We start from the raw sequence: 21548 nt of genomic DNA, 5'->3' as shown, positions 1-21548 counted from the left end.
ATTATTCCAAATAGTGCTTCTGTAGTAGAAGAGCCTGGCTGGGGCAGAGCACAGGAGATAGAGTGGAGCTGAATGACTTCATCACCATAGCAATGGATTCTGTCACTGGGGCTACGCTTTGCTTTAAACTCTTGTCTTGTTACACAAACATCCAGCAACGCAGCTGACGTGGGATTACGCCAAACCCAGCCACTTCAAGGCAATTCTTTTTGCCTGTATATGTGTATCATCCTTCACTGAGCAGGAGCTGTTCATGAATAACTATCTTTCTGAAGCATCTTAGCTGAACAATGCATAAAACAATGATCAAACGATAAGGGAGGAAGCCGAGTGACTGTTGTCTCTGATAGGCTTTGCACAGGGACCCCTGGCTCTCTTTGGGCTGCATTAGTTCTTTTTGCAGATCTTTATTTTTGCAGAATCATTTCCTTTCCCTGAGCTGCAATAGGCAAGATCCATAAATTCCACTTAATAATACAATGGCTGGTTCTTGTGTCAGAGCAGCAGAAGGTCTGGGCTGAAGGGGTTCTTCCCTCAGTCTTTCCTGCTTCAACGCTTCATGTTTCATCACAGTTCATGAAAGAGCATCTCTGGGTACCTGATATCCTTGTTGTGTTGGATGTGGGCATCTCAAAAGTGACTAGTCAAAACCTAGAGGTCCAGAAATAGCAGCAGGCTGCTTGTCTAAGCAGAGCTGTCCATAAGGCGGGATGGCTTGTGCTGACGGTGCTGCCCTGGATGGCAGCAGCAATGGGCACAGTCTGACACGCTCCTGCTGGTGGGTCAGAGCAGCACCCCCTGCTCTATACATCACTCCCTGTGCTGTGGATTATGTGGAATTAAAGGGATTTAAAATGCAAGATGTCCTAAGATAAGTATCTCCCAGGTTCAGCCAGGATGGCAGTTGCGTAACGGAATGCACTTGCTTTCCAGTGACTTTGCTGTGTGCTGTTAAGAAAACTTATTCGATCAGGACATGTGCAGAAGGGCTTTTGTGTTACCTCTCAGGAGTCTCAGCTGCTGCTTGCCCAGCAGTGCCCTCACTGCCAGGCTGCTGCTCCACGTGCCCATCAGATTACCTCCGTAATCCCTGTTTCCGTTTGCCCTGGAGCGGAACTGGCTGCAAAGCTGCAGGAACAGGCTGCTGGCCCCTGGTGAGGATGATGCTGCTGCCTTCTTGGTAGCCCAAGCCCTGCTCTGTCACCATCTACACAGAAGAATAGAATCATGGAATTGTTTCAGCTGGAAGAGACTTTTAAGCTCATGGAGTGCAGCCTCTGTCCCAGCCCTGTCACCCACCAGCCCATCGCCCTCAGTGCAGCACCCACCCATCTCTGAAACCCCTCCAGGGACGGTGACTCCAGCAGCTCCCTGGGCAGCTGTTCCAATGCCTGACAGCCCTGGCAGCAAAGAAATTCCTCCTCACATCCAGCCTAAGCAGACAGACCCTGACCTCGCTACAGCTTCCTTTCAGGTAGTTGTAGAGAGCAATAAGGTCTCCCCTGAGCCTTCTTTTCTCCAGGCTGAACAGCCCCAGATCCCTCAGCCCTTGCTCATCTGAGACCTACATCACCTCCTTGCTGCCCTGAGCACCCAAGGGAAGGAGCTGTGCTCCCTCCTGCAGCAGGTATTGCCTAGACCCTGGCTGTGGGGAGATGTCCAGGGCTGCTGTCAGAGTAGGGCATTCTGGAGGCTCCTTTCCAACTGAGAGCAGTGTGCTGTAGGAGGGTGTCTGGCACAGACACACACACACACGCTCCTGACATGCTGTGCATGGCATGCAGGGGGAGAAATAAAAGAAATAAAGCATTTAAAGGAGACAAATGTCAAACCAGGAAACCCACAAACTGCTTCAGCTCTGCTTATAGGTGGTAAATGGCCGTGTTTTATGTCGGGAGGTGATGAGTCTGTAGCTGTGAGTGTGTTTCCATCTTTGAGGCTTACAAATGGCTCTTGAATTCCATATGAGGGAATAAGGATTGGTTTTGCTCAGGGGTAGAAGGAAAGCACTTGGCTCTAAACACTGCAGTTCTCTTCTTGCACATCTGCCTTATGTCAGTTTGAGAATGTGGCTGTTTAATCAGGAGCTTCATCCCTCCAGGGCCATGGACCCACATGCCCAGGAAACCTCCCTGGCATGAGCACTGTCCTGTCTCTTTCCATGTCCAGGTAGGATGGATTTCTGTCAACAGCAGTGTGTAGGATAAGTGTTCCTCAGGGTAGGGAGCAGCACTCAAAGGATCTCTGTGTGTCCTGCCTTGTCCTCAAGGCTGAAGGGTTGGACAGACGCTTCATTCACCATATGTGAGTCTCCTTAGAGGAATAAAAGAGCTTGGCCCTGGCACATGCCTTGCAGATCTGTTCCCCAGACCACAAGCCAGGCACTGCATCCCTCTGTCCAACTTGGAAATTCTTCTACTTAAGCTGTTTTGGACACCAACAGCCCTCCCTGAGCTATGGCTTTGGTTAGCAGCGAGTTGCAAGTTGCTGATCAGTGGCAGCTGAACCAGTAAGTGTATCTCCAAGTCTGGTTGTCCTGAGCACAGCATCTCTGCTCTCTCTGTGCAGGCCACATGTAAACACAAACTCTTATTTCACTTCTTTGCTATTCTTTGTGCTAATGGCATCGAGAGCCCTGTGTAAACATCAGGGCAGCCTTCCCTGGGAAGAGCTTGGCTGGTGGGATGGGGTTGTTGCTTTTTTCAGTCATTGTCTCAATACTTTTTTTTTTCCTCTTTTTTTTTTCCATAATCCCAGAGTGGTGGGGGCTGGAAGGGCCCTGCAGAGCTCACCCAGCCCAGCCCCTGCTCCAGCAGCTTCCCCTGGCTCAGGGGCACAGGAACGTGTCCAGGTGGGGTTGGAAACCTCCTGAGAAGGAGCCTCCACACCCTCCCTGGGCAGCCTGGGCCAGGGCTCCCTCCCCTCAGCACCAAAGGACTTTCTCCTCCTGTGCCAGGGGCACTTTTCCTGTCCCAGCCTGTGCCTGTTACCCCTTGTCCTGGCACTGGCCACCACAGAGCAAACACTGGCCCCATCCTCTCAACGCCTGCCCTTTAGGGATTTATCAGCATTGATAAGGTTCCCCCTCAGCCTTCTGTTCTCCAGGCTGAGCAGCCCCAGGTCCTACAGCCTTTCCTGAGGTTTTCTCAGCAGCCCCAAAGCTCTTTCAAGGTCAACAATTGCCAAGTTTTCCCTTGTATTGAAGGCAGTAAGTCAAATTTGGCCCAAGGTAGAGAAGGGAACAGTGTAGTCCCGTCAGGCTGGTGTCCCCTTGCTTCTCCAGGGAAGGAGTTAGCTCTTTTTCTGTTAGACTCCTGAAAAGCTCTAAAATCCAAGCATTCAGCTAAGAATCTGAGGCTGAAATACAGTTGCATTGCAGCTCTCCTCTTGGAGAACATGGGGAGGGGAGAGGATAATTTTCGCCTTGTTCTTTCAAAGAAACAGAGGAATTCCTGGAGCCTGACAGTGTAATGTAAATAGATGTCAAAACAAAATCTTCTTGCCCTTGGTTTTCTCCACAGTCTGCAGAAAACCCTTTTGTACATGTTCATCCTGCTCTGAGGATCTGAGTCTGAGTGATTCCCACCCCTGTGCTGCTGCTGCCTTCTCCAGGCACGGTGCTGTGCTGACCCTGGCACGGCTGCGGCTCAGGGCAGCTCAGGGCACCCACAGCCTCTGACTCTGTGTGGAGCTGCAGCAGCAGGAGCCCGTGGCCTGGAGCCAAGCAGGTGGTGCAGATTTCCTGCAGCAGTATCAGCTGCGACAGGGGTAATAAATAACTGATAAATGTTCGTGCTGAGGCCAACAGGCAAAATGGCTGTGAACTGCTCCCTGGCACTGCCTTCCCCTCCTCACCCGCTCTGCCAGCCCCAGAGCAGTGTGGGGTACCCACACCCTGTGCAGGAGGTGGGATGGTGCAGCCACAGGGCTCTCAGAGCCTGGTGTCTGGGTTGAGACCCCCAAACCCGCTGCCCTGGGGGTCCCCTTGAGCAGGGCAGGTCCTGCTCCCCACGAGCTGGTTCATCAACAGCCCTGACTGCAGCTGTGGGCAGCCAGGGGAGTCACAGAACAATAGAGTTCTGTTTGAAAGCAAGCTTTTTTCTTCCCTTGGTGTCCACTCAGTGTATGGGAAGTGTTCAACCATCTTGTACCACGTCTGAAAGTGGCCCCTTCCTCTGTTTGTCCTGCACAGAGGGGCTCTCAAAGCCAACAGCCTCTGTAAGGGGCATAAGGAGCAGTCCCGTGCCTGGTGTGTGCTAATGGCAGGTTCTCTTGCTTTGCAGAATGGGCAGGCTGCTCCAGAAGAAGGTGGGAATCCTCCATCCAAGGTAAGATGCTCAGGGGTCACGTCCTTGAGCCACCTTGAGCTGTGTGAGGGGCGTGAGGGGACTCGGTGAGTGGGTTGGCGACGGCTGTTTTTAGATGCCATGAGCTGCTGCTTTGTAATGTGGATGAGTGCACCTGTGAGTGTCAGGGGCTGGAGCAGGGGAAAAGAGAAACCCTCTTTCTGTCTCTTTGGTCATCCAAACACATCTGGAAAGCTTCCCAAAGGGCTGTCAGGGTGCAGCACACATGAGATGGACTAGAGGCTGTAGCACAGGGCTGGAAGCGAGAATCTGTGAGGTGTTTGAACCTCTCTCTGTGCTGTGATCTTGCCAGAAAGGAGGAGAAAGACAAGAGTATTTGATGGTTTTGGCACATGCCTTTGCTGAGTGCCTGGTATCTGTTTATTGTCTTGGTGGAGCTGGGAGAAACTCCATTTCTGTCAGGTTGCCCTCTGTGTCCCCATTAACATCAGCTGGGAATGGCAGAGGGAACTGAGCTGCTGTCTCCAGTGCTTTGCATAAGAATCCTACTCTGTTAGACCTTCTTCAGACACTTAAAGCTGTTTGTGCTCCACACACCAGCAGCATGATGCTGAAGGACTTGATTTCTCTGATATGAGCCCTCTCCAAGTAGAAGACCAAAGACTGATGTCAGTGTGGGTATTTCCTACCTGTGCCCATCCTTCTGTGTCCTGCAGGACTCTGTGCAGGGCAGAGGAGCCCTTTCAGTACCTTGAAATCATAAGCCTTTCAGGATTCCCTCTTCTGATGCATGCTATGGCTGTGAAGAATGACACAAGGTGTTTGATTTGGCTTGGGAGACCTTGCTGGACGGGTTGTCAGGAGTTTGTTCTGTGCATTACCCTCTGTGAGTGCCCTGCAGTAGTTTCTCTCTCTGAATCACTGTCCATGCTAAAGGCCACGGGGGCTTTTCTCTCATTTATTTTTACCCAGTTGTTTACTGTTGTATTTTTAGTAAAAGAAATTTAAACCTAAACCCCAGTTGTCTACTCTTCAGGCAGTTCTCTGCCAGGAGCTTGGGCTGGACTTCCAGCATTGCCATTGCTTCTCACCTACCTGTCCCATTTCTGTCCCAGTTGCTGGACTGGCACTTTTCCAGTGCCTGCAAAGGGATCTGGTGTGGGTCAGATCAGCTCAGGCCAATGAGACTCTGCACGTCCCTCTCCTGAGAACAATGATTCCTCACTGTACATGTGAACTTTGCTGTTCTTCCTGCATCTCTGGCACAGAAAAAAACCCCCAATCTGTCTGGTAGGATTCCAGCTGGGCTTCAGAGGCTTGAGACTTTACCTCTTTCATCTTCAAACACTGGGCTGAACTGCCCTGGTGTAAAAGTTGCTGAAGGGTGTTGCTTTAAAAATAATTGAAGGGGTTTTTTTCTCTTTGAAGGACATCCCTGGGACAAACCCTGTCTGATTCCATCTGTAGATGCAGCCCCACAGAAAGATCATGAGATAGAGACCAAAAAGCAGGTGTGGTTCTCTCTGCTGCTGTGTGTCTGTCCCTCTCTGGGACAGGGATGTGAGGTCCCCGTTGCAGCTGGGGAGCTGGTGCAGAGCAGCAGGCAGGTTCAGAGTGGTGGGGGCTGGAAGGGCCCTGCAGAGCTCACCCAGCCCAACCCCCTGCTAAAGCATCTTCCCCTGGCTCAGGGGGCACAGGAATGTGTCCAGGTGGGTTTGGAAACCTCCTGAGAAGGAGCCTCCACACCCTCCCTGTGCAGCCTGGGCCAGGGCTCCATTGTCCATGCCACAGCAGGGAAACCCCAGCAGCCCTGTGCTACATGCAGGTGTTCTGAGGCACCAAAGTGTCTGTGAGCAGTGTGTCAGTGCCATTGTGGTAACTTTTGAGCTCTGCTCCACACTCCTGAAATAACCTCAGCTGTGTTTCCCAAGTTTTGCTCAAGGTACATTTGCTACCAGCACCAACAAACGAAATCCCTCCCATAAACGTGTCCCTTCCCCTCAGGGCAAGCCCCGGCACTCCGAAGCAGCTGTGATGCTGCAGGTGGGGGAGCAGGCAGAGAACTCAATGTCCCTGTATTTCTCTGTTCATTTTGGGGTAGGTGTCAGCAGCAGCTTCTGGCACTGGCTCTGTGAGGACTAAGGAAGGAAAAGTAAGCAGTTGAGGCTGGCTCTTCCCAAGTTGAAGGTTGCTCAGGATCCCTCCCATACCCTTCTGTTCTAGCTGTGTTTGGAGAGCTGTAAGGGGAAGAGGCACCTTTATCCTAGGTCTGTGCTTGCTATCCTTTTGTGGCTAATTCTGTGATCTCTTCTAAAAATACCCTGCAGCAGGGACAGGCGATTACTCAACACCCAGGCAGTAGTGCCTTCCCTCCCTCGTCCCTGTAAGCAGGCTGCTGCCAGAAATACAATCCTTATTTGCCTGGGCAATAACCAAAGACACTTTGTAAAGGAAGAAATCCAAGTGTTCCTCAAAAGAGTTGGGAACTTCGGAGCTGGTGGCACGAGACTGATGCAGTGTAAAGGCTCCATCACCATCTCACCCAGTGCTGCTGCACGTCTCAGGGTCTTTGGGCATAAAACACGATGGAATAGTCACTGCAGAGGCAGAGAGGGGTTGTTTTGGGCCAGAGTGGCTCTGATCTGGTGCTTTCTGGCTGCCTTTATAGCTCCAGCTCAGCTTCCAACAGAGGACAGCTGGTGTGTTTCACAACTTCTTGTGGCTTTTGTTCCTCTGTGGATTCCCACCTGTCAAGAGCAATTGTGGTGCACAAGTCCCTGCAAGCAGAGTACCTGGCTGTGTTTATCAGAGTAGCTCAGAGGTGCCTGCAAGATCCCACAGGTTGGGCAGAGAGCTGTCTGGAGTGTCTGCTGCCTTCTGCATGGTCACAGGGAAAAGAGCATGGGCCTGCAGTCAGGGCCATCCCAACAGCATTCCAAGCTCTGCAGCTGTAAGGAATTCCAAGCCAAACCCTGTCCTGACAGCGAGAACAATCCTGGATTGCTCATGCACGAATTGTTGCTTAGCTGGATGTTCCCAGTGTGTCTCTGCTGTAAGAGTTTGCAGCCTGCCAGGCAATCCCAGCCACGTCCCTCTAACCAAAATGCTAATCCAATGCCACACTGAGCAGGAACCTTTGGCAAAGACAGGCACAAGGGTGGCTTTTTTGCTTTCTTCTCCTTTTAGGTGGTGGTGTTTGACGCTGTTTAAGCTGGGTGTTGGCTTTAGGACAGCAGCAGGGCAGTTGGTGTGAGGTTTCAGTGCAATATCCAGGGGCTGCAGAGCAGAAGAGTTCCTCTTTCATGTTTGTACTGGTGGTAGAGGAGCAGGACTGATGCTTGTGGAGCAAAACTGCTACCCCAGCAACCTCTGCATTGCAGAGAGCTCAGGGTCTGCTTTCTTCCTGTTCTGTTTCTTTTGCCCCAGCCTGGGCTGATGGTGGGAGAAGCATCTCCTGTGACAGCCTTGGTTTGACCTCAGCTGTGTCTCTGTGCAGGTCAGGAGCTCTCCAAAGCTGCTAATCCCAGGGGCTAATCAGCAGCACTGTGCCCTGGTCCCTGGGTGCTGAACCTTGTTTTCTCCAATGTTCTTCAGATTTTAATTGTCAGGTAGGCTGAAGGTTGGCCCTTGTTCAGCTGGGGAACAGCAACAGAGGGCCTGAATTCAGTGGGAAAATGGAACCTCTGACAATGGTGTTTTACAGCCCGCTCAGCGTGGCAGAGGGGTGAGCCTGTGCTGCCTGGAGGTGCCAAGTGTGAGGAGTTATGCATGAAAGTACAACACCCAATTAGTGAAATCACTCCATAATGAAGAGCAGAGGAGTGGATGTGCAGTGCTGAGCGTGCCCACTCTCTCTCTGGAGGTTCACCCTGGCGCAGGTTGGGGAGGGCTGATCGGCTTGTTCTTGGGTGATAATCACAGGGTGCAATGAAAACTGGGGTGGTGAATAAGTAACCTCTTCCAGCTCTGTATTCCACCATAAAAGAGACCTTTGAGACCAGAGCCAGGGCTTTGCTGCACCACACACCACCAGCACGAGGGGCTGCCCCCGCTGCCAGGCACCAAAGGGCAACACTCAGCCCTTCCCAGCCCCATCCAGCTCCTCATGATCTGTCCTTATGTCCTGTCCACATAACACTTGCAGAAAGGTCTTTCCCTGCAGCATCTTCAGCAGGGGAAGCTACAGGCAGGAGCCCTGGGCATGGACACCAGAGAAAACCCTGCAAGCCCAGCATTGGCACTGGTCTGTGTTGTTCTGGGTGAAACACCCTGCTGTAACACTCCAGGGGTGACACAACAGTTCCAGGCACAGCTCTCAGTTCCAGCTCTTTGGGATGAGTTGGAGGAAACAGGGTTGTAGCCATGTACCTGTGGTAGCTACACTCCTCCTGCCCCTGCTGAGTGCTGGAGCCCAACTCTTCACTCCCACCTGCAAACTGGATGTAGCTGGAGCAGCTTTCCTGTGGGATGGACTTACTGCTGGTGAGGAATCCTGCTCTGACCTTGTCATGAACTGGGAATTCCTCACACTCCTCCAGTGAGGTGTAAGAGGGGAAGGCTCTGTGCTGCTCCAGCAGCGTTGGTGCTCGCTCAGAGCTTCACTTTCCAACAGAACGTCTCTCTTCTCCATCCTGACTTTGTGCTCTGCATCTGCTGCAGCTTTGCTGACTGGCAGAACATCCACCAGCACTGTTCCTGTCTGCTCTAGGGAAGGTTGAGGTTGGAGCTGAGGCAGAACTGTTTCCCTGAGAGGGGTGTGAGCCCCTGTGCCAGGCTGCCCAGGGAGCTGGGGGAGTGCCCAGCCCTGGAGGGATCCCAAAGGCGTGGAGCTGAGGTGCTGAGGGCTGTGGGTCAGTGCTGGGCTGGGCAGGGTGTGTGCCCACTGGTGCCCAGCTGCTGGAGGGCTGGCCCTGCCTGGGCTGCACACTGCAGCATCACACACCAGCTCCAGCTCCAAGCTGAAGGCAGGACAGGAGACAGATCCAGCAGTGTGATCCTCATCAGCATCAGACACTGCTCCAGCTGCAGCCTCTTAACATGAAGGGGTTTAAAACAAACCAATGTGACGCTCTGCTTTGGACCAGGCTCCCTGTGTTTGCACAGCTGCTGCTGCTTTCTCCAAGAAAACTGGAGAGCTTTGGACATGGGAGGAGACAGGTACCTCAGCAAATCCCTCCTCTGCCCACAGCTCCTCAGCCAAGACTTCCCCAGGCTGGCTGGTCCCCTGGGGCTGAGCAAGACCTGGGGTAACGTGGTGGGAGCAGAACATCTCGAGCACGGCGTGGTGCTGCCTGGAGATCTGCCCTCCCCTCTGCACCACGGGCACTGGGCTGCTGCTGTTGCCAGTTCACTGCATGTTTGGCTCTTCAGCCTGCCAGGGGTAAAGCTCTTAGTTTAAACTGGCTGCTTCATCTTGTCAGTTGAAGTAATCAAGTGGGTTTGTTTTTAAAGCAGTGCCTGACAGCTGCCTGGCTGCCTCCTGCCAGAGCCTTCGCTCTCCGTCCTTGGCCAGGCTGGGCTGTGGGTAACAGCAAGCTTTGAGCTCTTGAGGAAAAAAAATAACAAACAAACGCCTGTTTGAGGAGCAGAGTCTCTGATGAGCTGCAGACTCTAATGAATAATTGAAGAGGGGTCAGCTTACAGGACTTGCACACGAGGAATGCAGCAGTCTGCAGAGCTGCGCTCAAACAGCCCTCGCGCCTGGCCGACCCATGGAGCTGCTCCAGGCTCTGCCCTTCTCACCCCCCTCAGGGGTTAATAGAAAGTGCCTCAGGCTCTGCCTCCAGAAAGCCTCTTTTACTGGGAAAAAAAAAAGAATTAAATCTTTTACTGTGTGCTGTACCTGGAGCAAACCTGTGTCATCCACCTGCCCTCAGAGCTAAAGGAGATCTTCCGCCCGCAGCCAAGCAAGGGATGCTCCTGCCAGCCCCTCCTGGGGCATGGGATTGCTGAAGTCAAGCTCTTGGTGGACCCAGGAGGAAGAGTGAGCAAGGGCAGAACTCTGTGGGCGCTTCACTGGAAGGATGGAGCAGTTTTGGGCCCCTCTCTCTGAGTGAGGGAAGATGGAGGTAGCTCACAGAGGCTGGGATGGGGGCAGCCCCCTCTGTCAAAGCCCAGCAGCAGAGGGCTGGCTCCAAAGAGGAACCCCAAAGAGCTCAAACTGAGGCTCCTCCAACCAATTGCTGGAAGGGTCAGAGTGGGCTTGGGTCTCTGGAGCAGCCACCCTGGCAGCTTTGAGTCCCCTGGGCTGCATTTGTGGGGATTGCTGACTCCAGGGCTGGCCCAGGTGCCATCCAGGACTCTCCCTGCACACACAAGAGATCTCTCTGAAGCTCCTGCAGCTTTACGAGTCTCAGCTTTATGTGGAAGCCAAAGCTTAGTTCTGACATGAGCAGTAAATTCCTTCCATAGCTTCAGGTGAAGCTGCAATAACTCTCCCCCTCTGTTCCCAGTTCCTCTGTGCTGCCTGCCAGGGGCTGCTGGGGGAACTGAGGACCCTCTGGGATGGAGAATCCTCAACATTTCTCATATCTTAGGGGAACAGGACATCCCCCTGTCCAGGATGGCTGTCAATGCTGTGCACTGATGTTTGGGAACGGGGTGGTCAGTGGTTTTGCCATGGGTTGGTGTGTCCCATGTCCTGCTGCACCATGGATGGGGCAGCCTCAGGCTCCTGCTGTGTGTGCCAAGAGGCAAATGGAAGAACCTGTGCTTTGCTGGATGAGGCACTCACCCTGAGGCTCTCATGAGGGTGTTGGTAGCACACAGCTCAGGGTGTGTTTTGGACTTGTGCTTGTTTCCTTTTAACACTGCTGCAGTTCAGAGCCAGGGTTAAAATGTGACAGTCACTTTTCTTTCACAGTGCCTCAGCCGTGTGCCCTTCCCAGAGGGTGGCAGAGGGCTGAGTTCTGCATGCACACACCAAAACCTGGTAGGTACCATGCAAAGGCTTTACCAAGCCCTGAGACCACTGGGGTTTTTGTGTGCCTTGCAACAAGAAAAGCACCAGCAGCATGTGTGCTGTGGGAGGAGGATGGAATTCCTGCATTCCTGCGATACAGAATAGTTTCCACATCCCACGATAACTCCAGGGGCAGCAAAGAATCTCAGCTCTTGTTGTGAAACTAGAGTCTGTCATTCACTTAGAGAGAGATTTCATCTTCTGAAAGTAGCAAAGCTTCATGGTGCCTGGATGGAGGACAGTGCTTGAATGCTGCTTCCTCAGAGCGATGTTCTTCATATAGAAAAGCCTGGGGTGGGAGCTCTTGGTTTCACCCCCATCAAAGCACACATTGACCTGAATTTGCTGGGAGCAGACCTTTCCTCCTTGCTGGGAAACCTGTGTAGGGCTGCAGGAAAGGGAAGCAGAGTATCCTTTGCACTTTCCAAATGGAGGCTAATTTGTCCTGGAGAAGCTGCCCAATTAAGTAGTTCCTTACGTCCTGGCACTTAAAGGTGTTTTCCTCCCCAGCACCTCTCTTCAGTGGGTGCAAAGTCCTGCTGGCTGCGAGTGCTTCTGTCACTGCAGTGGCACAGGAGGGCTGTTGGAAAGTCTCAGTGGGGTTTGGGAACATCTTTTGCCTGAGCTTGTACCTTCAGCCCAAACTGCTCCTTGTCAGCTGATCCTGGCCAGCTGTGGCTTGCAGTGCCTGGAAAGGGTGGAGAGATTGACTTTTAAGGAAACTTTCAGGATCTGGTGCCAAAATGCCCCTGGAAAGAGGCAGGAGCAGGGAGGAAAGCAGGGAGTGCAAGGGGGATGCCTGTGCCTGAGCCTCTCTGCTCCCTCCACCCTAAAAAAGAGCAGAGCCCTCTGACATAAGGCTGATGTTTTGGTGGTGGTGGTCAAATGAGTTGAGTAAAAACTGAGCAGATCTGAAAGGATGTGGTAAAGCAGAAGGGCTTCTCTTGCTGTGGGAGCTCTGCTGTGTGAGGTCACCTGCTCCCTTCTTCAGCCTCAGGCTTTGCTTGAGAAAACATCTCATCCTCTAATCAGTTCCCAGATCCCCCCTGCCTCATTTGAGGGGTGCCAGCCCTTCCCACAGAGGAGCTTAGGAAATGGGTCCTCTGGGCTCTGCCCTCGTGTTTCAGAAGCACAGTTTGGGCATTAGGGATGCCCCGAGTGCCACCTGCTGGAGTGTGCTGGGGGGGTGCCTGGCAGGGGGCAGGACCCTGGGGGGACCTCCTGACACTTTGGGGTGACACTGCCTGTCCCATGCACTGGTTCCTCTCACCACCCATGGCTGCTGCTCTCCTCCCTCCAGGATTTGGCAGTTTCTCCCCCCGTGGCAGCTCCGTCTCCCTCCGTGGGAGATGAGGAGGGTCCCATTCTGACACAAATGAACTTTGCTAGTGAGAGAAAGGGCCCATGAAAAGAGAAAAAGGTGGAACTGCTCCATCTAAACACCAAACAGGGTAAAACTGTGCTGTCTCAGTCCCAGTTCTCCCTTTTTAGGGATCTGCAAGATCCCAAGAGCCACCAAATGAATTTCACACCGAGCATTTGGCAGCCTCTGGGCAGAGAGGAATCTCCCCAAGGGAGATGTCAGAGTGCTTCTGGGATGCTCAGAGCCTCAGCCCTTTGTTTTAAACCATGGGAGGAGGTTCCTGGTGTTATCTGTGCCACTATGGAGTGGGTCATTCACATCTCCCAGTGGCTTTGCCCCCAAAGAGTTTGTGCATGAACAAGATTCCCTTTGATAAGGGTTTCTTCTCCCTCCCTTGTTTTTGGTTTGGTTTGTTTATCAGGAGACCAACAGAACAGTCCTGGGGATGGTGTAGGATGAAATGTGCCCCTTTTCCCTCTCAGCAGTCCCTTCCTGCCAAGCTCCAGCAGCAAAGCTCCTGCCAGGAATCCAACCCAGTCCTCATTGGGAAGTTCCAGTTGCCGAAGGCTCTGGTGCTGCTGTGCTGTGTTTGTACAGTGACTTTGTCCAAGACTTCCATCTTCAAAGCCACCCCATGGTGGGCCCTTCCTCCTCCTGGGCTCTGCTGCCTCCTGAGGCTTTTGTCAGTTAAACAGCAAATGCCCTTGGTCAGCTGAGTTTAGGTTAAAGCATTAATGAAGCTGTTGCTTTCCCTGCAGATCCTCTTGGATTGCCCTCAGAATCTCACTTCTTTTCAGCTCTGTGCATGACCCCAGGCGTTTACACTGTCTTGTTTGTCCCTCCTCCTGTGACAGCTGTTGCTGATTCTGTGTCTCATAGGGCCATGAGCTCACCTCTTCCCTCCACCTGCCACCTGCTTTTATGAAACCCCAGGACTGAATTCTGCAGTTTTTCCTGCTCCAAGCGTGGTTGGAAGTGGCTGAGGAGCTCAACCAAGAGCTCTCATGGCTTTTCTCTCCAAGCTTTTGCAGATGTAGCCATGCACTCACTCACTGACTAAGCAAGAGCAACTCTTTCTCATCAAATGCAACAAAAGGGTGGCCAGGCCTCTGCTGTGAGCAGCAGTGCTGCAGGACTAGTGATGTCTGGGGTGATGCTGGAGTGGGAAAACCAGAGCCCACAGTCTGTGGGACACTGTGGGGAGTGTGGGCTGGGATGAAACCCGCTGGAACACGTGCAGATGAGGAGGGGCAGAGAGATCTGTAAATCTGCTGGAGCTCTCCAGTTATTTTTCTCTTTGATTCCATGTGTTTAAGCATGAGAGAGGTGGCTCTGGTGCTTAATCTTTGAATGCAACCTTCAGGCTGGGCTGAATCAGATAAAGTGAAGCTCTTGACCTGTCCCAGGTGGGTTTTGTTTTGACCTTCAGCAATTAAGTGAAGTTGGAACAATCTCACGGTGTTCTGCTTGGCTGGACTTGGGGTTTCAGCTTCTCTTCTAAGCTACAGTGAGTGGCAGCTCAGGAAACTGCACCTTTCCTGCATAAACACGGAGCAGCAGCACCTGCCTGCTCTGCCCTTGCTCCTGCCCTCCCGTCCCGGCGCTGGCGCGCTGCCTGTGCCACGCACAGGGACACGGTGACATTTCTCAGCTCCAGAGCAGTTGCAGGCTTCTCAAGAGGTGTTGCTCAGAGGACAGGTTTCCTGTGGGGGTAGGGAGGGAACATCACCTGCTTTGCTTTCCTGGAAGTCAGTGGATGGCAACAAACCGAGTTGAAATCTGCAGCTGCTGATACGACCATCTCGTTGCTGTGGGCAGCGCTTCCTCCCATGTCAAAAGGGCTGTGCCTGAGCACACGGCACAGCTCCCTTCCCTCCATTCAGGGACCAGTGTCCCACAGGATTTCTCAGGCTGGAGCTAAATGTGGGGGCTCCCAGGAGCTCTGAGGGTGATGCACCAAAGTGCAGGCAGAAGTTTGGGCCAGTTCTTTGGTGGTGAATGAGCCCAACCGTCAGCCGTGCCCAAATAAGGCCCGTGCAGGAGGGCAGGCAGTGGCTGGGGGAGGTTGCTTTGCTTTGTTTGTTCCTCTTTTTCAGAACCACCACTTTAAAAAAAACAAAGGTTCCAGACAGAGCAGCCTTTGCCTCCCATGACAGCAGCAAGCAGCAGAGTCGCTGCCTCTGCAGGCTGCAGCATCTCTCGCTTCCCGTTTATTACCAGCCCCCTGCAGAGCAGGAGCTGCAGCCTCTGGAGTGAAGCTGCATCAAATAACTCCATCCAAAAGTTGAGGAGTGTGAAGGTCCCACGCTCCTGAGTCTGGCAGCAGGAGAGGCTGCACATGGTCAGAGGTCTTCCCCAGCCCGTGCTCCCTGGGCAGCAGCTGAGCCATGCCTGGGGACACGCGTCCTGCCTCGGGAGCGTGTGGATGTGCCAGCAGCTGACTCTCTTCAGGCAGCAGTTCTTCACACCATCACCTTCCTGTTTATGAACCCCTGATCCTTCCCAATGCCGTTCCCAGTGCTCAGTGGGATGTAACTGGAGCCTGGCAGGAGGCAAAGACAGTCCCTGGTTGTTCTGATGTCAGCCTTTAGCAGCAGGGAGTGTCCTGTTTAATGGAGCTGCCGCTGGGACTTGCCGGAGCTCAGTCCTGCCGTCTCGTCTACTGACACAGAATTGGATTACAGCAACTTTAAACCATGCACTGGGAATCATTGCTGCCTGGCACCACTGGATTTGGGGATCATCTTTCCCAGGACTGGCGTGCCAAGGGCAGCAGGGTCACCCAGAGGGGCAGCCGGGTGCTGGCTCTGCTGCTGGCGCCGCGTGGCTCCCAGACCCACGGCAAGAGCACAGCTGGCAAATCCACCTCTCTCACTGACTGTTTGCTGCTCAAAAATAGGGAATAAGGCCTAGAAGGGACTTAATTCTGCTCTAAAAGCATCAGACTCAGCCAGGGGGTGTAAGGTATTTCAGAGTGTGATGGTGGAAAGCTCTGGCCCTGGTGCAGCTCGTGTCATTCTTGCCCTTAGACCCACAACCTACCCGCTGGCACACAGTGACTGCCCTGACTGCATCCTTTGGTGTGTGCTTCTTACTTGAGATTTATTACCTTCTATGGGGATGGTTACCCCTGTTCTTTGGCTCTGGTCCCATCTCTGGAGCAGAGGCAGCAAAGCAATGGAGCTTTTCCTTCCATGGCTGTTGACTGAAGCAAAGAGCTGATGATGGCTTCTGCTTCTGACCATGACTGGTTTCTGGTCTCTTCTTCTCCTTTCTCATGAAGGTCCTCAGGAATCCAAGTCCTGTTTCTGTGGGAGAAAAGGAGCAGGTAGGCTGAGCCAGGCCCCCAGCAAGGACAGCATGAGAATGCAATTCTTTGTGTCCATGTTAACACACTGGTCAGAAACCCGATCAGAAGAGAGGCCAGACCATGGACCAGGGCATGACATCGTGACTTTTTAAGGTACAGGACAAGGACAGCTAAAAGGATTCTGTAAAGCAGCAAAGGACCTTGCAGTGACACTGGTGACACCTCCATCTAGCTTTTGAAACCATCTAGGGCATCTGTTTTGCATAGATGAAACACAGATGGCCTCTTGACGGGAACTGGGAGCAAGGCTGTGGCTCACTGTCTTCTGTGCAAACACAGAAATTGGGAAAGAACTGATTCGGAGCCATAGGGCTGAAACCCTCCTTCCCTCTCTGCTCTGCTCCCTGGGTCTGTGCTGCTGACTCAGCTGATCCCCTTCTCCTGCTCCCTCTGGCCCCTTTGGGCCCTCCCTGGGTGTGTGGGTTGCAGAGCAGGGTCCAGGGGCAGGAGCTGACCCCCAGACACCTGACTCAAGAGCTGACTCAATTTGCTCTTTCTCTGTGTGTTTTCCTGTCTGTGACATGGAGAGGGAACTATTCTGATCCTCTCAACCAGCCTGCTGAGGTTTGCTGATGGAGAGAGCCCTGCCTAAGCACCCGTAAAGCCGTGCAGTGTTTTCATTTGGCTGCTGGTATTGTGCAGCCCTGGCCACACAATGCAATTTCCCCATATGAAACCGCAGTTTCCTTTCAGCGAGAACTCCCAAAATACATCCCAGTGATGTAACTACTACACTCAGGCTTCTCGTGCTGCTCTGGGTGCTGCAGAGGGCTCTCAATTCAGAAGCCAGCTTGCAAAAGTATGGGAGGATAGCAGCCTAAGGCTTTGGAGATGCTGAGGCTCCTCTTTCGCAGCAAGCCGAGGATCCAGGAGGCAAGTGTCTGATACAATACCTGCTCTGCTGTGTGTGCAGTGCTGTGTTCTGTCTCTTCTCTAGGGTGCAAGAAGTTGGTGCATGGCCTGACCTTAGAGAGCCAGAGCTCCTCCAGTTCTAATGAACGACTTCTCTTTAGGAAAAGGCATTTCTGAGGGTAAAACTGCTTTCTAAGAAGTGTCTTTCCTAGGTGCTGCCAGAATTTGGGAGTGTTTTGGGACCAGAGCATGTGTTGAAGCAACAGAATTTAAAACAGCTTCTGGTTAGTTGTTGATGAATAGGAAGCAAAATGCCAAAAGCATAATCTGTTTCTAGCTCTTGCAGGGTGTTTTTTTCCCCCTTGCATTTAGATGTGAGTGTCTCAACCAGCAAAGTGACAAAACATGAGCAAAAACAAACCTGTCTCTTGGCTTCTGGCTCGTCAACTCCTTCCTCAGAAAAGGGGAAAGCAGGGAAGAGGAGCTGTAGTTTTAGTTTGGAGTTGGAAGAAAAAAACCCCAAACCCTGTCTGTGTGTCCCCAGCTCCTGATCTGGGTCACTGAGCCATCTGTGCAGTTGGTACGTGGCACTGGGAAGTTCAGAAGTTGTCTCCTCCTCCAGCTTGAGCCACCTCCTGGGCTCAGACCTGCCGGCTGCCTGGCGATGTCCTTTTTGTTCTCCAGGAGCAACAAAGATCCTGTCCCAGGGCTGCAGAGCAAAATGTACCCCCCCTGGGGCTGTGGGTGTCAAAAGGTGGTTGGTAGCTCACAGGAACTGTGTCTTGTGCTGGTAGGGTGAACCTACAGAGAGCTCCGTGCTTGTGGGAGAGAAATCCATCCATCCCCATCCCAGGCTGGGTTTGGTGCTGCTTGCTGGGAGCAGCAGAGGCAGGAGGGAGCTGCTGTGCCCGTGGGCAGGGGCAGCCTCGGAGGGGGCACCACTGAGGCTTTTCTGATGGCTTCCAGGTGCTGGGGAAGGGGGTTAGTGGTGGCTTTGGTAGATGTTTCACCTGACTGCCCCAGGCATCAGCAGGACAACCACCTTCTCCCAGAGCCAGGAGACCCTGTCTGCTCCCACAGCGAGGGCAGAGCGATGGGGGAGAGGAGGAAGAGGAAGAGAAGAGGTGACTGCAGGGGCCCCTCTGATCTGAGCCCATCCTTCCGGGGCTGAGAATCAGTTCTGAACTCTGATCTCATGTTTCCTCACAGCTCCTCCCTTCCCTCCAGGTTTGCTTTTTCCCCTCTCAGCTCCTGTCCCACACTCAGGTCTCTGCCTCACGCTGCGCCCGCCCCATTGGCACTGCTGGTGCCCAAAAGCTCTGCCAGTGCCACAGGTTTCACTGTGCTGACAAACTGCTTGGCAAGACAGCAGAGAAGTCACAGCTGAAGTGTGTCTTAGGTCCCCTCTGTCTGCAGGCACACGAGTTTTAACTCATCTGCAGCCCAGACTTGAACTTCTCAGGGAAGATGCTTCGAATCTGATTTGGTGAGGGGAGGGTGTGTGATTTTTCTATTCAAACTGATTTCATGATCTGAAATACAGGTGAAACTGTACTTAGATGTGACACCAAATCTACATATGGTCCTTAAAATATAGCAGGGGTGGACCTTGCCAAAAGTCACTTCTTCATTAAGTCTGGGGTTTAGGGGGAGAAGGAGCCACATCCTGCCTGAGGAGTGGCTCCCTGAGCTCCCTTTAAATGCTTCTGCACCTCTCCCTGTAAGGGTTCACAGGATTGCATCTGGCCCCAGAGGCAGCATAATCTGCCACTGCTGAGGCTGCTCAGGGAGGTGTTGGAGCAGCTGAGCTGCCCTGCCTTGCCCTCCCGGTACGTGGGGAGTGTCAGTGTGGGAATCTGTTCCTCCTGGTTACTTACAAATGCTGCACATGTCCCTGGAGAGAAACCCTCTCTGCCATGAGGCTGCCAAACTTCCCAGGGCACCACCACCAGAACAGATGCTTTTGTGAGCTGATCCAGGTGTAGCTGAGAGTAAAATCTGACCTGGACATTAATCAACTTGCCAGAAATGAATTCCCTCTCCTTGGTGGTGCTGCCTTGATTCTTGGGGAGCACGTGTGACCCAGTGCTGGCACCGTGGCCTTTGCTGCTTGTCGAGTTTTACCAAGTTTATTCACCAACTGCTGTCCTGGAGCCACCAACCCAGCTCAGGATCTGTCCCAAGGAGCCATGGCTGCTGGGCCACCTCCACTGACTGTAAACTCGCCTTTTCCTTGGGAAAACTTCAGCAGGGTATCACAGCCCCTCTGTGCTGATGCTCATTTATTGTCCCACAGGCAAAATCAGACATCACTTGGATAGAGAAGGACCTTGTGGACTCAGCAGACAAGGTAAGGGAGGCTGCTGCAGCTGTGCCCCTCAGCAGACTCGTGCCCATGCTGGGTCATCCCACGTGTGTGAGGGTGAGAGCAGAGCACAGACCCTCTGAAAACCAAACCCTTCCTCACAGCCCCTCTGAGCTACGTGAGACCACAGCTATTACTCACTTGCTCACATGACATCCCGGACCTGACTTCATCCTCCTCCTCCTTCCTCCCCTCACAAACCCTTTTCCGTGCTGTCATTTGTGTCTCCTGTGGCTTTTCTGATCTTGTCAGCGTGCTGGGGCGGCTGCTCCAGCGTTTTACATGCGTGAATGGACGTACAGGGAGGGGTTTGGTTGCTTTCCTGGGGCTCCTCTCCCCTCACTGAGTGCCTGGTAACACAACATGCAAAATTGTCTGGCTTGGGGCGAGCCTGCTGGGATGCTGCCAGGCCACAGGCAGGGACCTGTCTGCATCTGCTGCTGCTGAGCAGCGCAGAGCTCCTGTGGCACCAGCGATGCTCCTCTTCTGACAGCACATTGTGGACACAGTTTCTGCTTCAGTGGGGCTGTGGCAGAGTGAAGGAGCTGTCAGTCTGACCTGAGGCTCCTGGAGATGTGTGCTCAGGAGCCACCCGCTGCCCATGTGCTCCCAGCTCTGGCCCTCGGCAGGTTGAGGCTCCCTCCTTGAGGCTGGGACCAGCTGCTTTGCTGCTCTTAAGTCATTTGTTTCTTTCATTATCAGTTCTCAAAGAGCACGTTGTGGGGGTGGAGGAGGCCAGACAGTCATAAATAGTGAGGCTGAGTCCAAACCAAGATCCTCTTTTCACACTCTGCACTCTGGAGAGATTCAGAGATCCAACCCCGACACAGGGTTATTTCTAATTGCAAAGGTGTGTGGGTGGCTCTTTACTCATTTCAGGGGGTTTCTTTCTTACCAGCACTCTCTGGGGCCTTGTTGCAGAAAACTTCTGTCTGTCCTGACCCAATGGAGAGGTCAAAGAGGAACAGGCTTGAAGAGGGGAAGGAAGCAAAATGGGGGATTGAAGTACCTCTGCTGTGCCCTGACAATAAATCCAAGCAGCAGTAGGTTTAGAAGCTGCATCAGAAATGCCCTTGCACAGAACTTCCCAGGGTGGCTCTTGGATAACTGCAGCATCCATGGCAAGGACTCTTGTGCAGCATAAAGCAAACAAAGGACTAAATGCAAATCCTAGTGAAGCCAGAGAATTTGGCCATGGGATGAGCCTAAAGGTTCTTTCCAGCTGTAATGATTCTATGGCCGACCCACCATCCCCATGCCAGCGTGGGAGCAGAGACGTGCAGCTTTCCGAGGTGGTGTCAGACTTCCCTGTGTGCTTTCACGAGTTGCTCTCTTCCTTTTTAAAGACTTAAGTGGCTTTTTACAATATTCCCCTGCTCTGGAAAAACACCCCCAAGTCTCAAAGCCTGACAGGAGATTCACGTGCCACTGGATGGAAGTGACTTTAACTGGACCGCCTGTGTTCTCTGTCCGTGTCTCCGTGGGGAAGCCGGGTGTGAACAAGGAGCTGTGAGATTTTTGTGGGTTTTTAAAGAGAAAAACCAAAAAAAAGAGAACAAAAAAGCCCCAACCACAAGCTGTGTGGCTGGGGAGTGGGAGCATGAACCTGCCCCTTTACGTCGAGTGGCTGCTGTGCACTGCGCATCTGCCGGCGCAGCTTTAACCAGCCGCGTCTCCATCCGGCAGCAGCGGCCGTGGGGCTCCCCGGGCCCCCCCCGGGGTGGTGGTTAACGGGGCTGTGCCATGGTGATGGAGATGGGAGAATGGAGAGGGACCCCAAACTTCCTCGCATCTGCGCCTTCCTCACGCTGTGGCTGCAGAGGAAGCAGCGAGCCAAGCCCTGCAGCCGCCCGGGGCCCGTGCCCGGCCCGCGCCTCAGCACGGTCGGTACCACTGCTGATGCTGCCCCTGGCTGCCCTGAGCTCTGCTGGCTGCTTTGCTTTGCTTTCTCTGCCTTCTGGGTTCGTTTCCTTAACGGTGCTGTTGGAAGAAGCTTCTCTCTGTGGAAGTGGAGTGTGGTGGGGGGTGCGTTTGGGGCTGTGCTGGCGGGGTGAGGAGATGCTGAAGGGCTGCAGGAGCTGCTCACCATGGTCCCAAGTGCTGAACGGCAGGTTCCTGGATGAGTCCACAGGAGGAAACATCCCTTGTGTCATCAGGATGCCAACTGGCATCTCCAGGGTTTCCTCAGCTGCTTCTGCTGTGGTTGGGGTTTGTGGTGCTGGTGGGCTCCGGCTGTCAGGCTGCCTGTGCACATCTCTGCCTGCCTTCAGACACAACTCCAGCTGCTGACACCACTCACAGTGAAACACACTGGCTCTTGCCATTGGCTA

At 53.2% G+C, this 21548-nt stretch overlaps 1 protein-coding gene across 4 annotated transcripts in view; it reads left to right on the top strand.

The window, feature by feature from the left end:
* Positions 1–21548, top strand: part of RPS6KA1 (ribosomal protein S6 kinase A1) — a 37436-nt gene that overhangs the window by 2260 nt on the left and 13628 nt on the right. For 2 of the 4 annotated variants that reach the window (XM_062014434.1, XM_062014433.1), the window contains exons 2-3: positions 4284–4328; positions 19150–19203. In XM_062014434.1, coding sequence (XP_061870418.1) covers positions 4284–4328; positions 19150–19203 — 99 coding nt within the window. Of the gene's footprint in view, positions 1–4283; positions 4329–19149; positions 19204–20899; positions 21102–21548 lie in introns of those variants that run through there. The other 2 variants (XM_062014436.1, XM_062014435.1) reach the window with 2 other exon arrangements.

Source organism: Colius striatus, chromosome 24 (genome assembly GCF_028858725.1).
Source record: "Colius striatus isolate bColStr4 chromosome 24, bColStr4.1.hap1, whole genome shotgun sequence".
Taxonomy (NCBI): domain Eukaryota; kingdom Metazoa; phylum Chordata; class Aves; order Coliiformes; family Coliidae; genus Colius; species Colius striatus.
The sequence above is the reverse complement of the archived record's forward strand: the minus strand, read 5'-3'. Positions and strand labels throughout refer to the sequence as shown.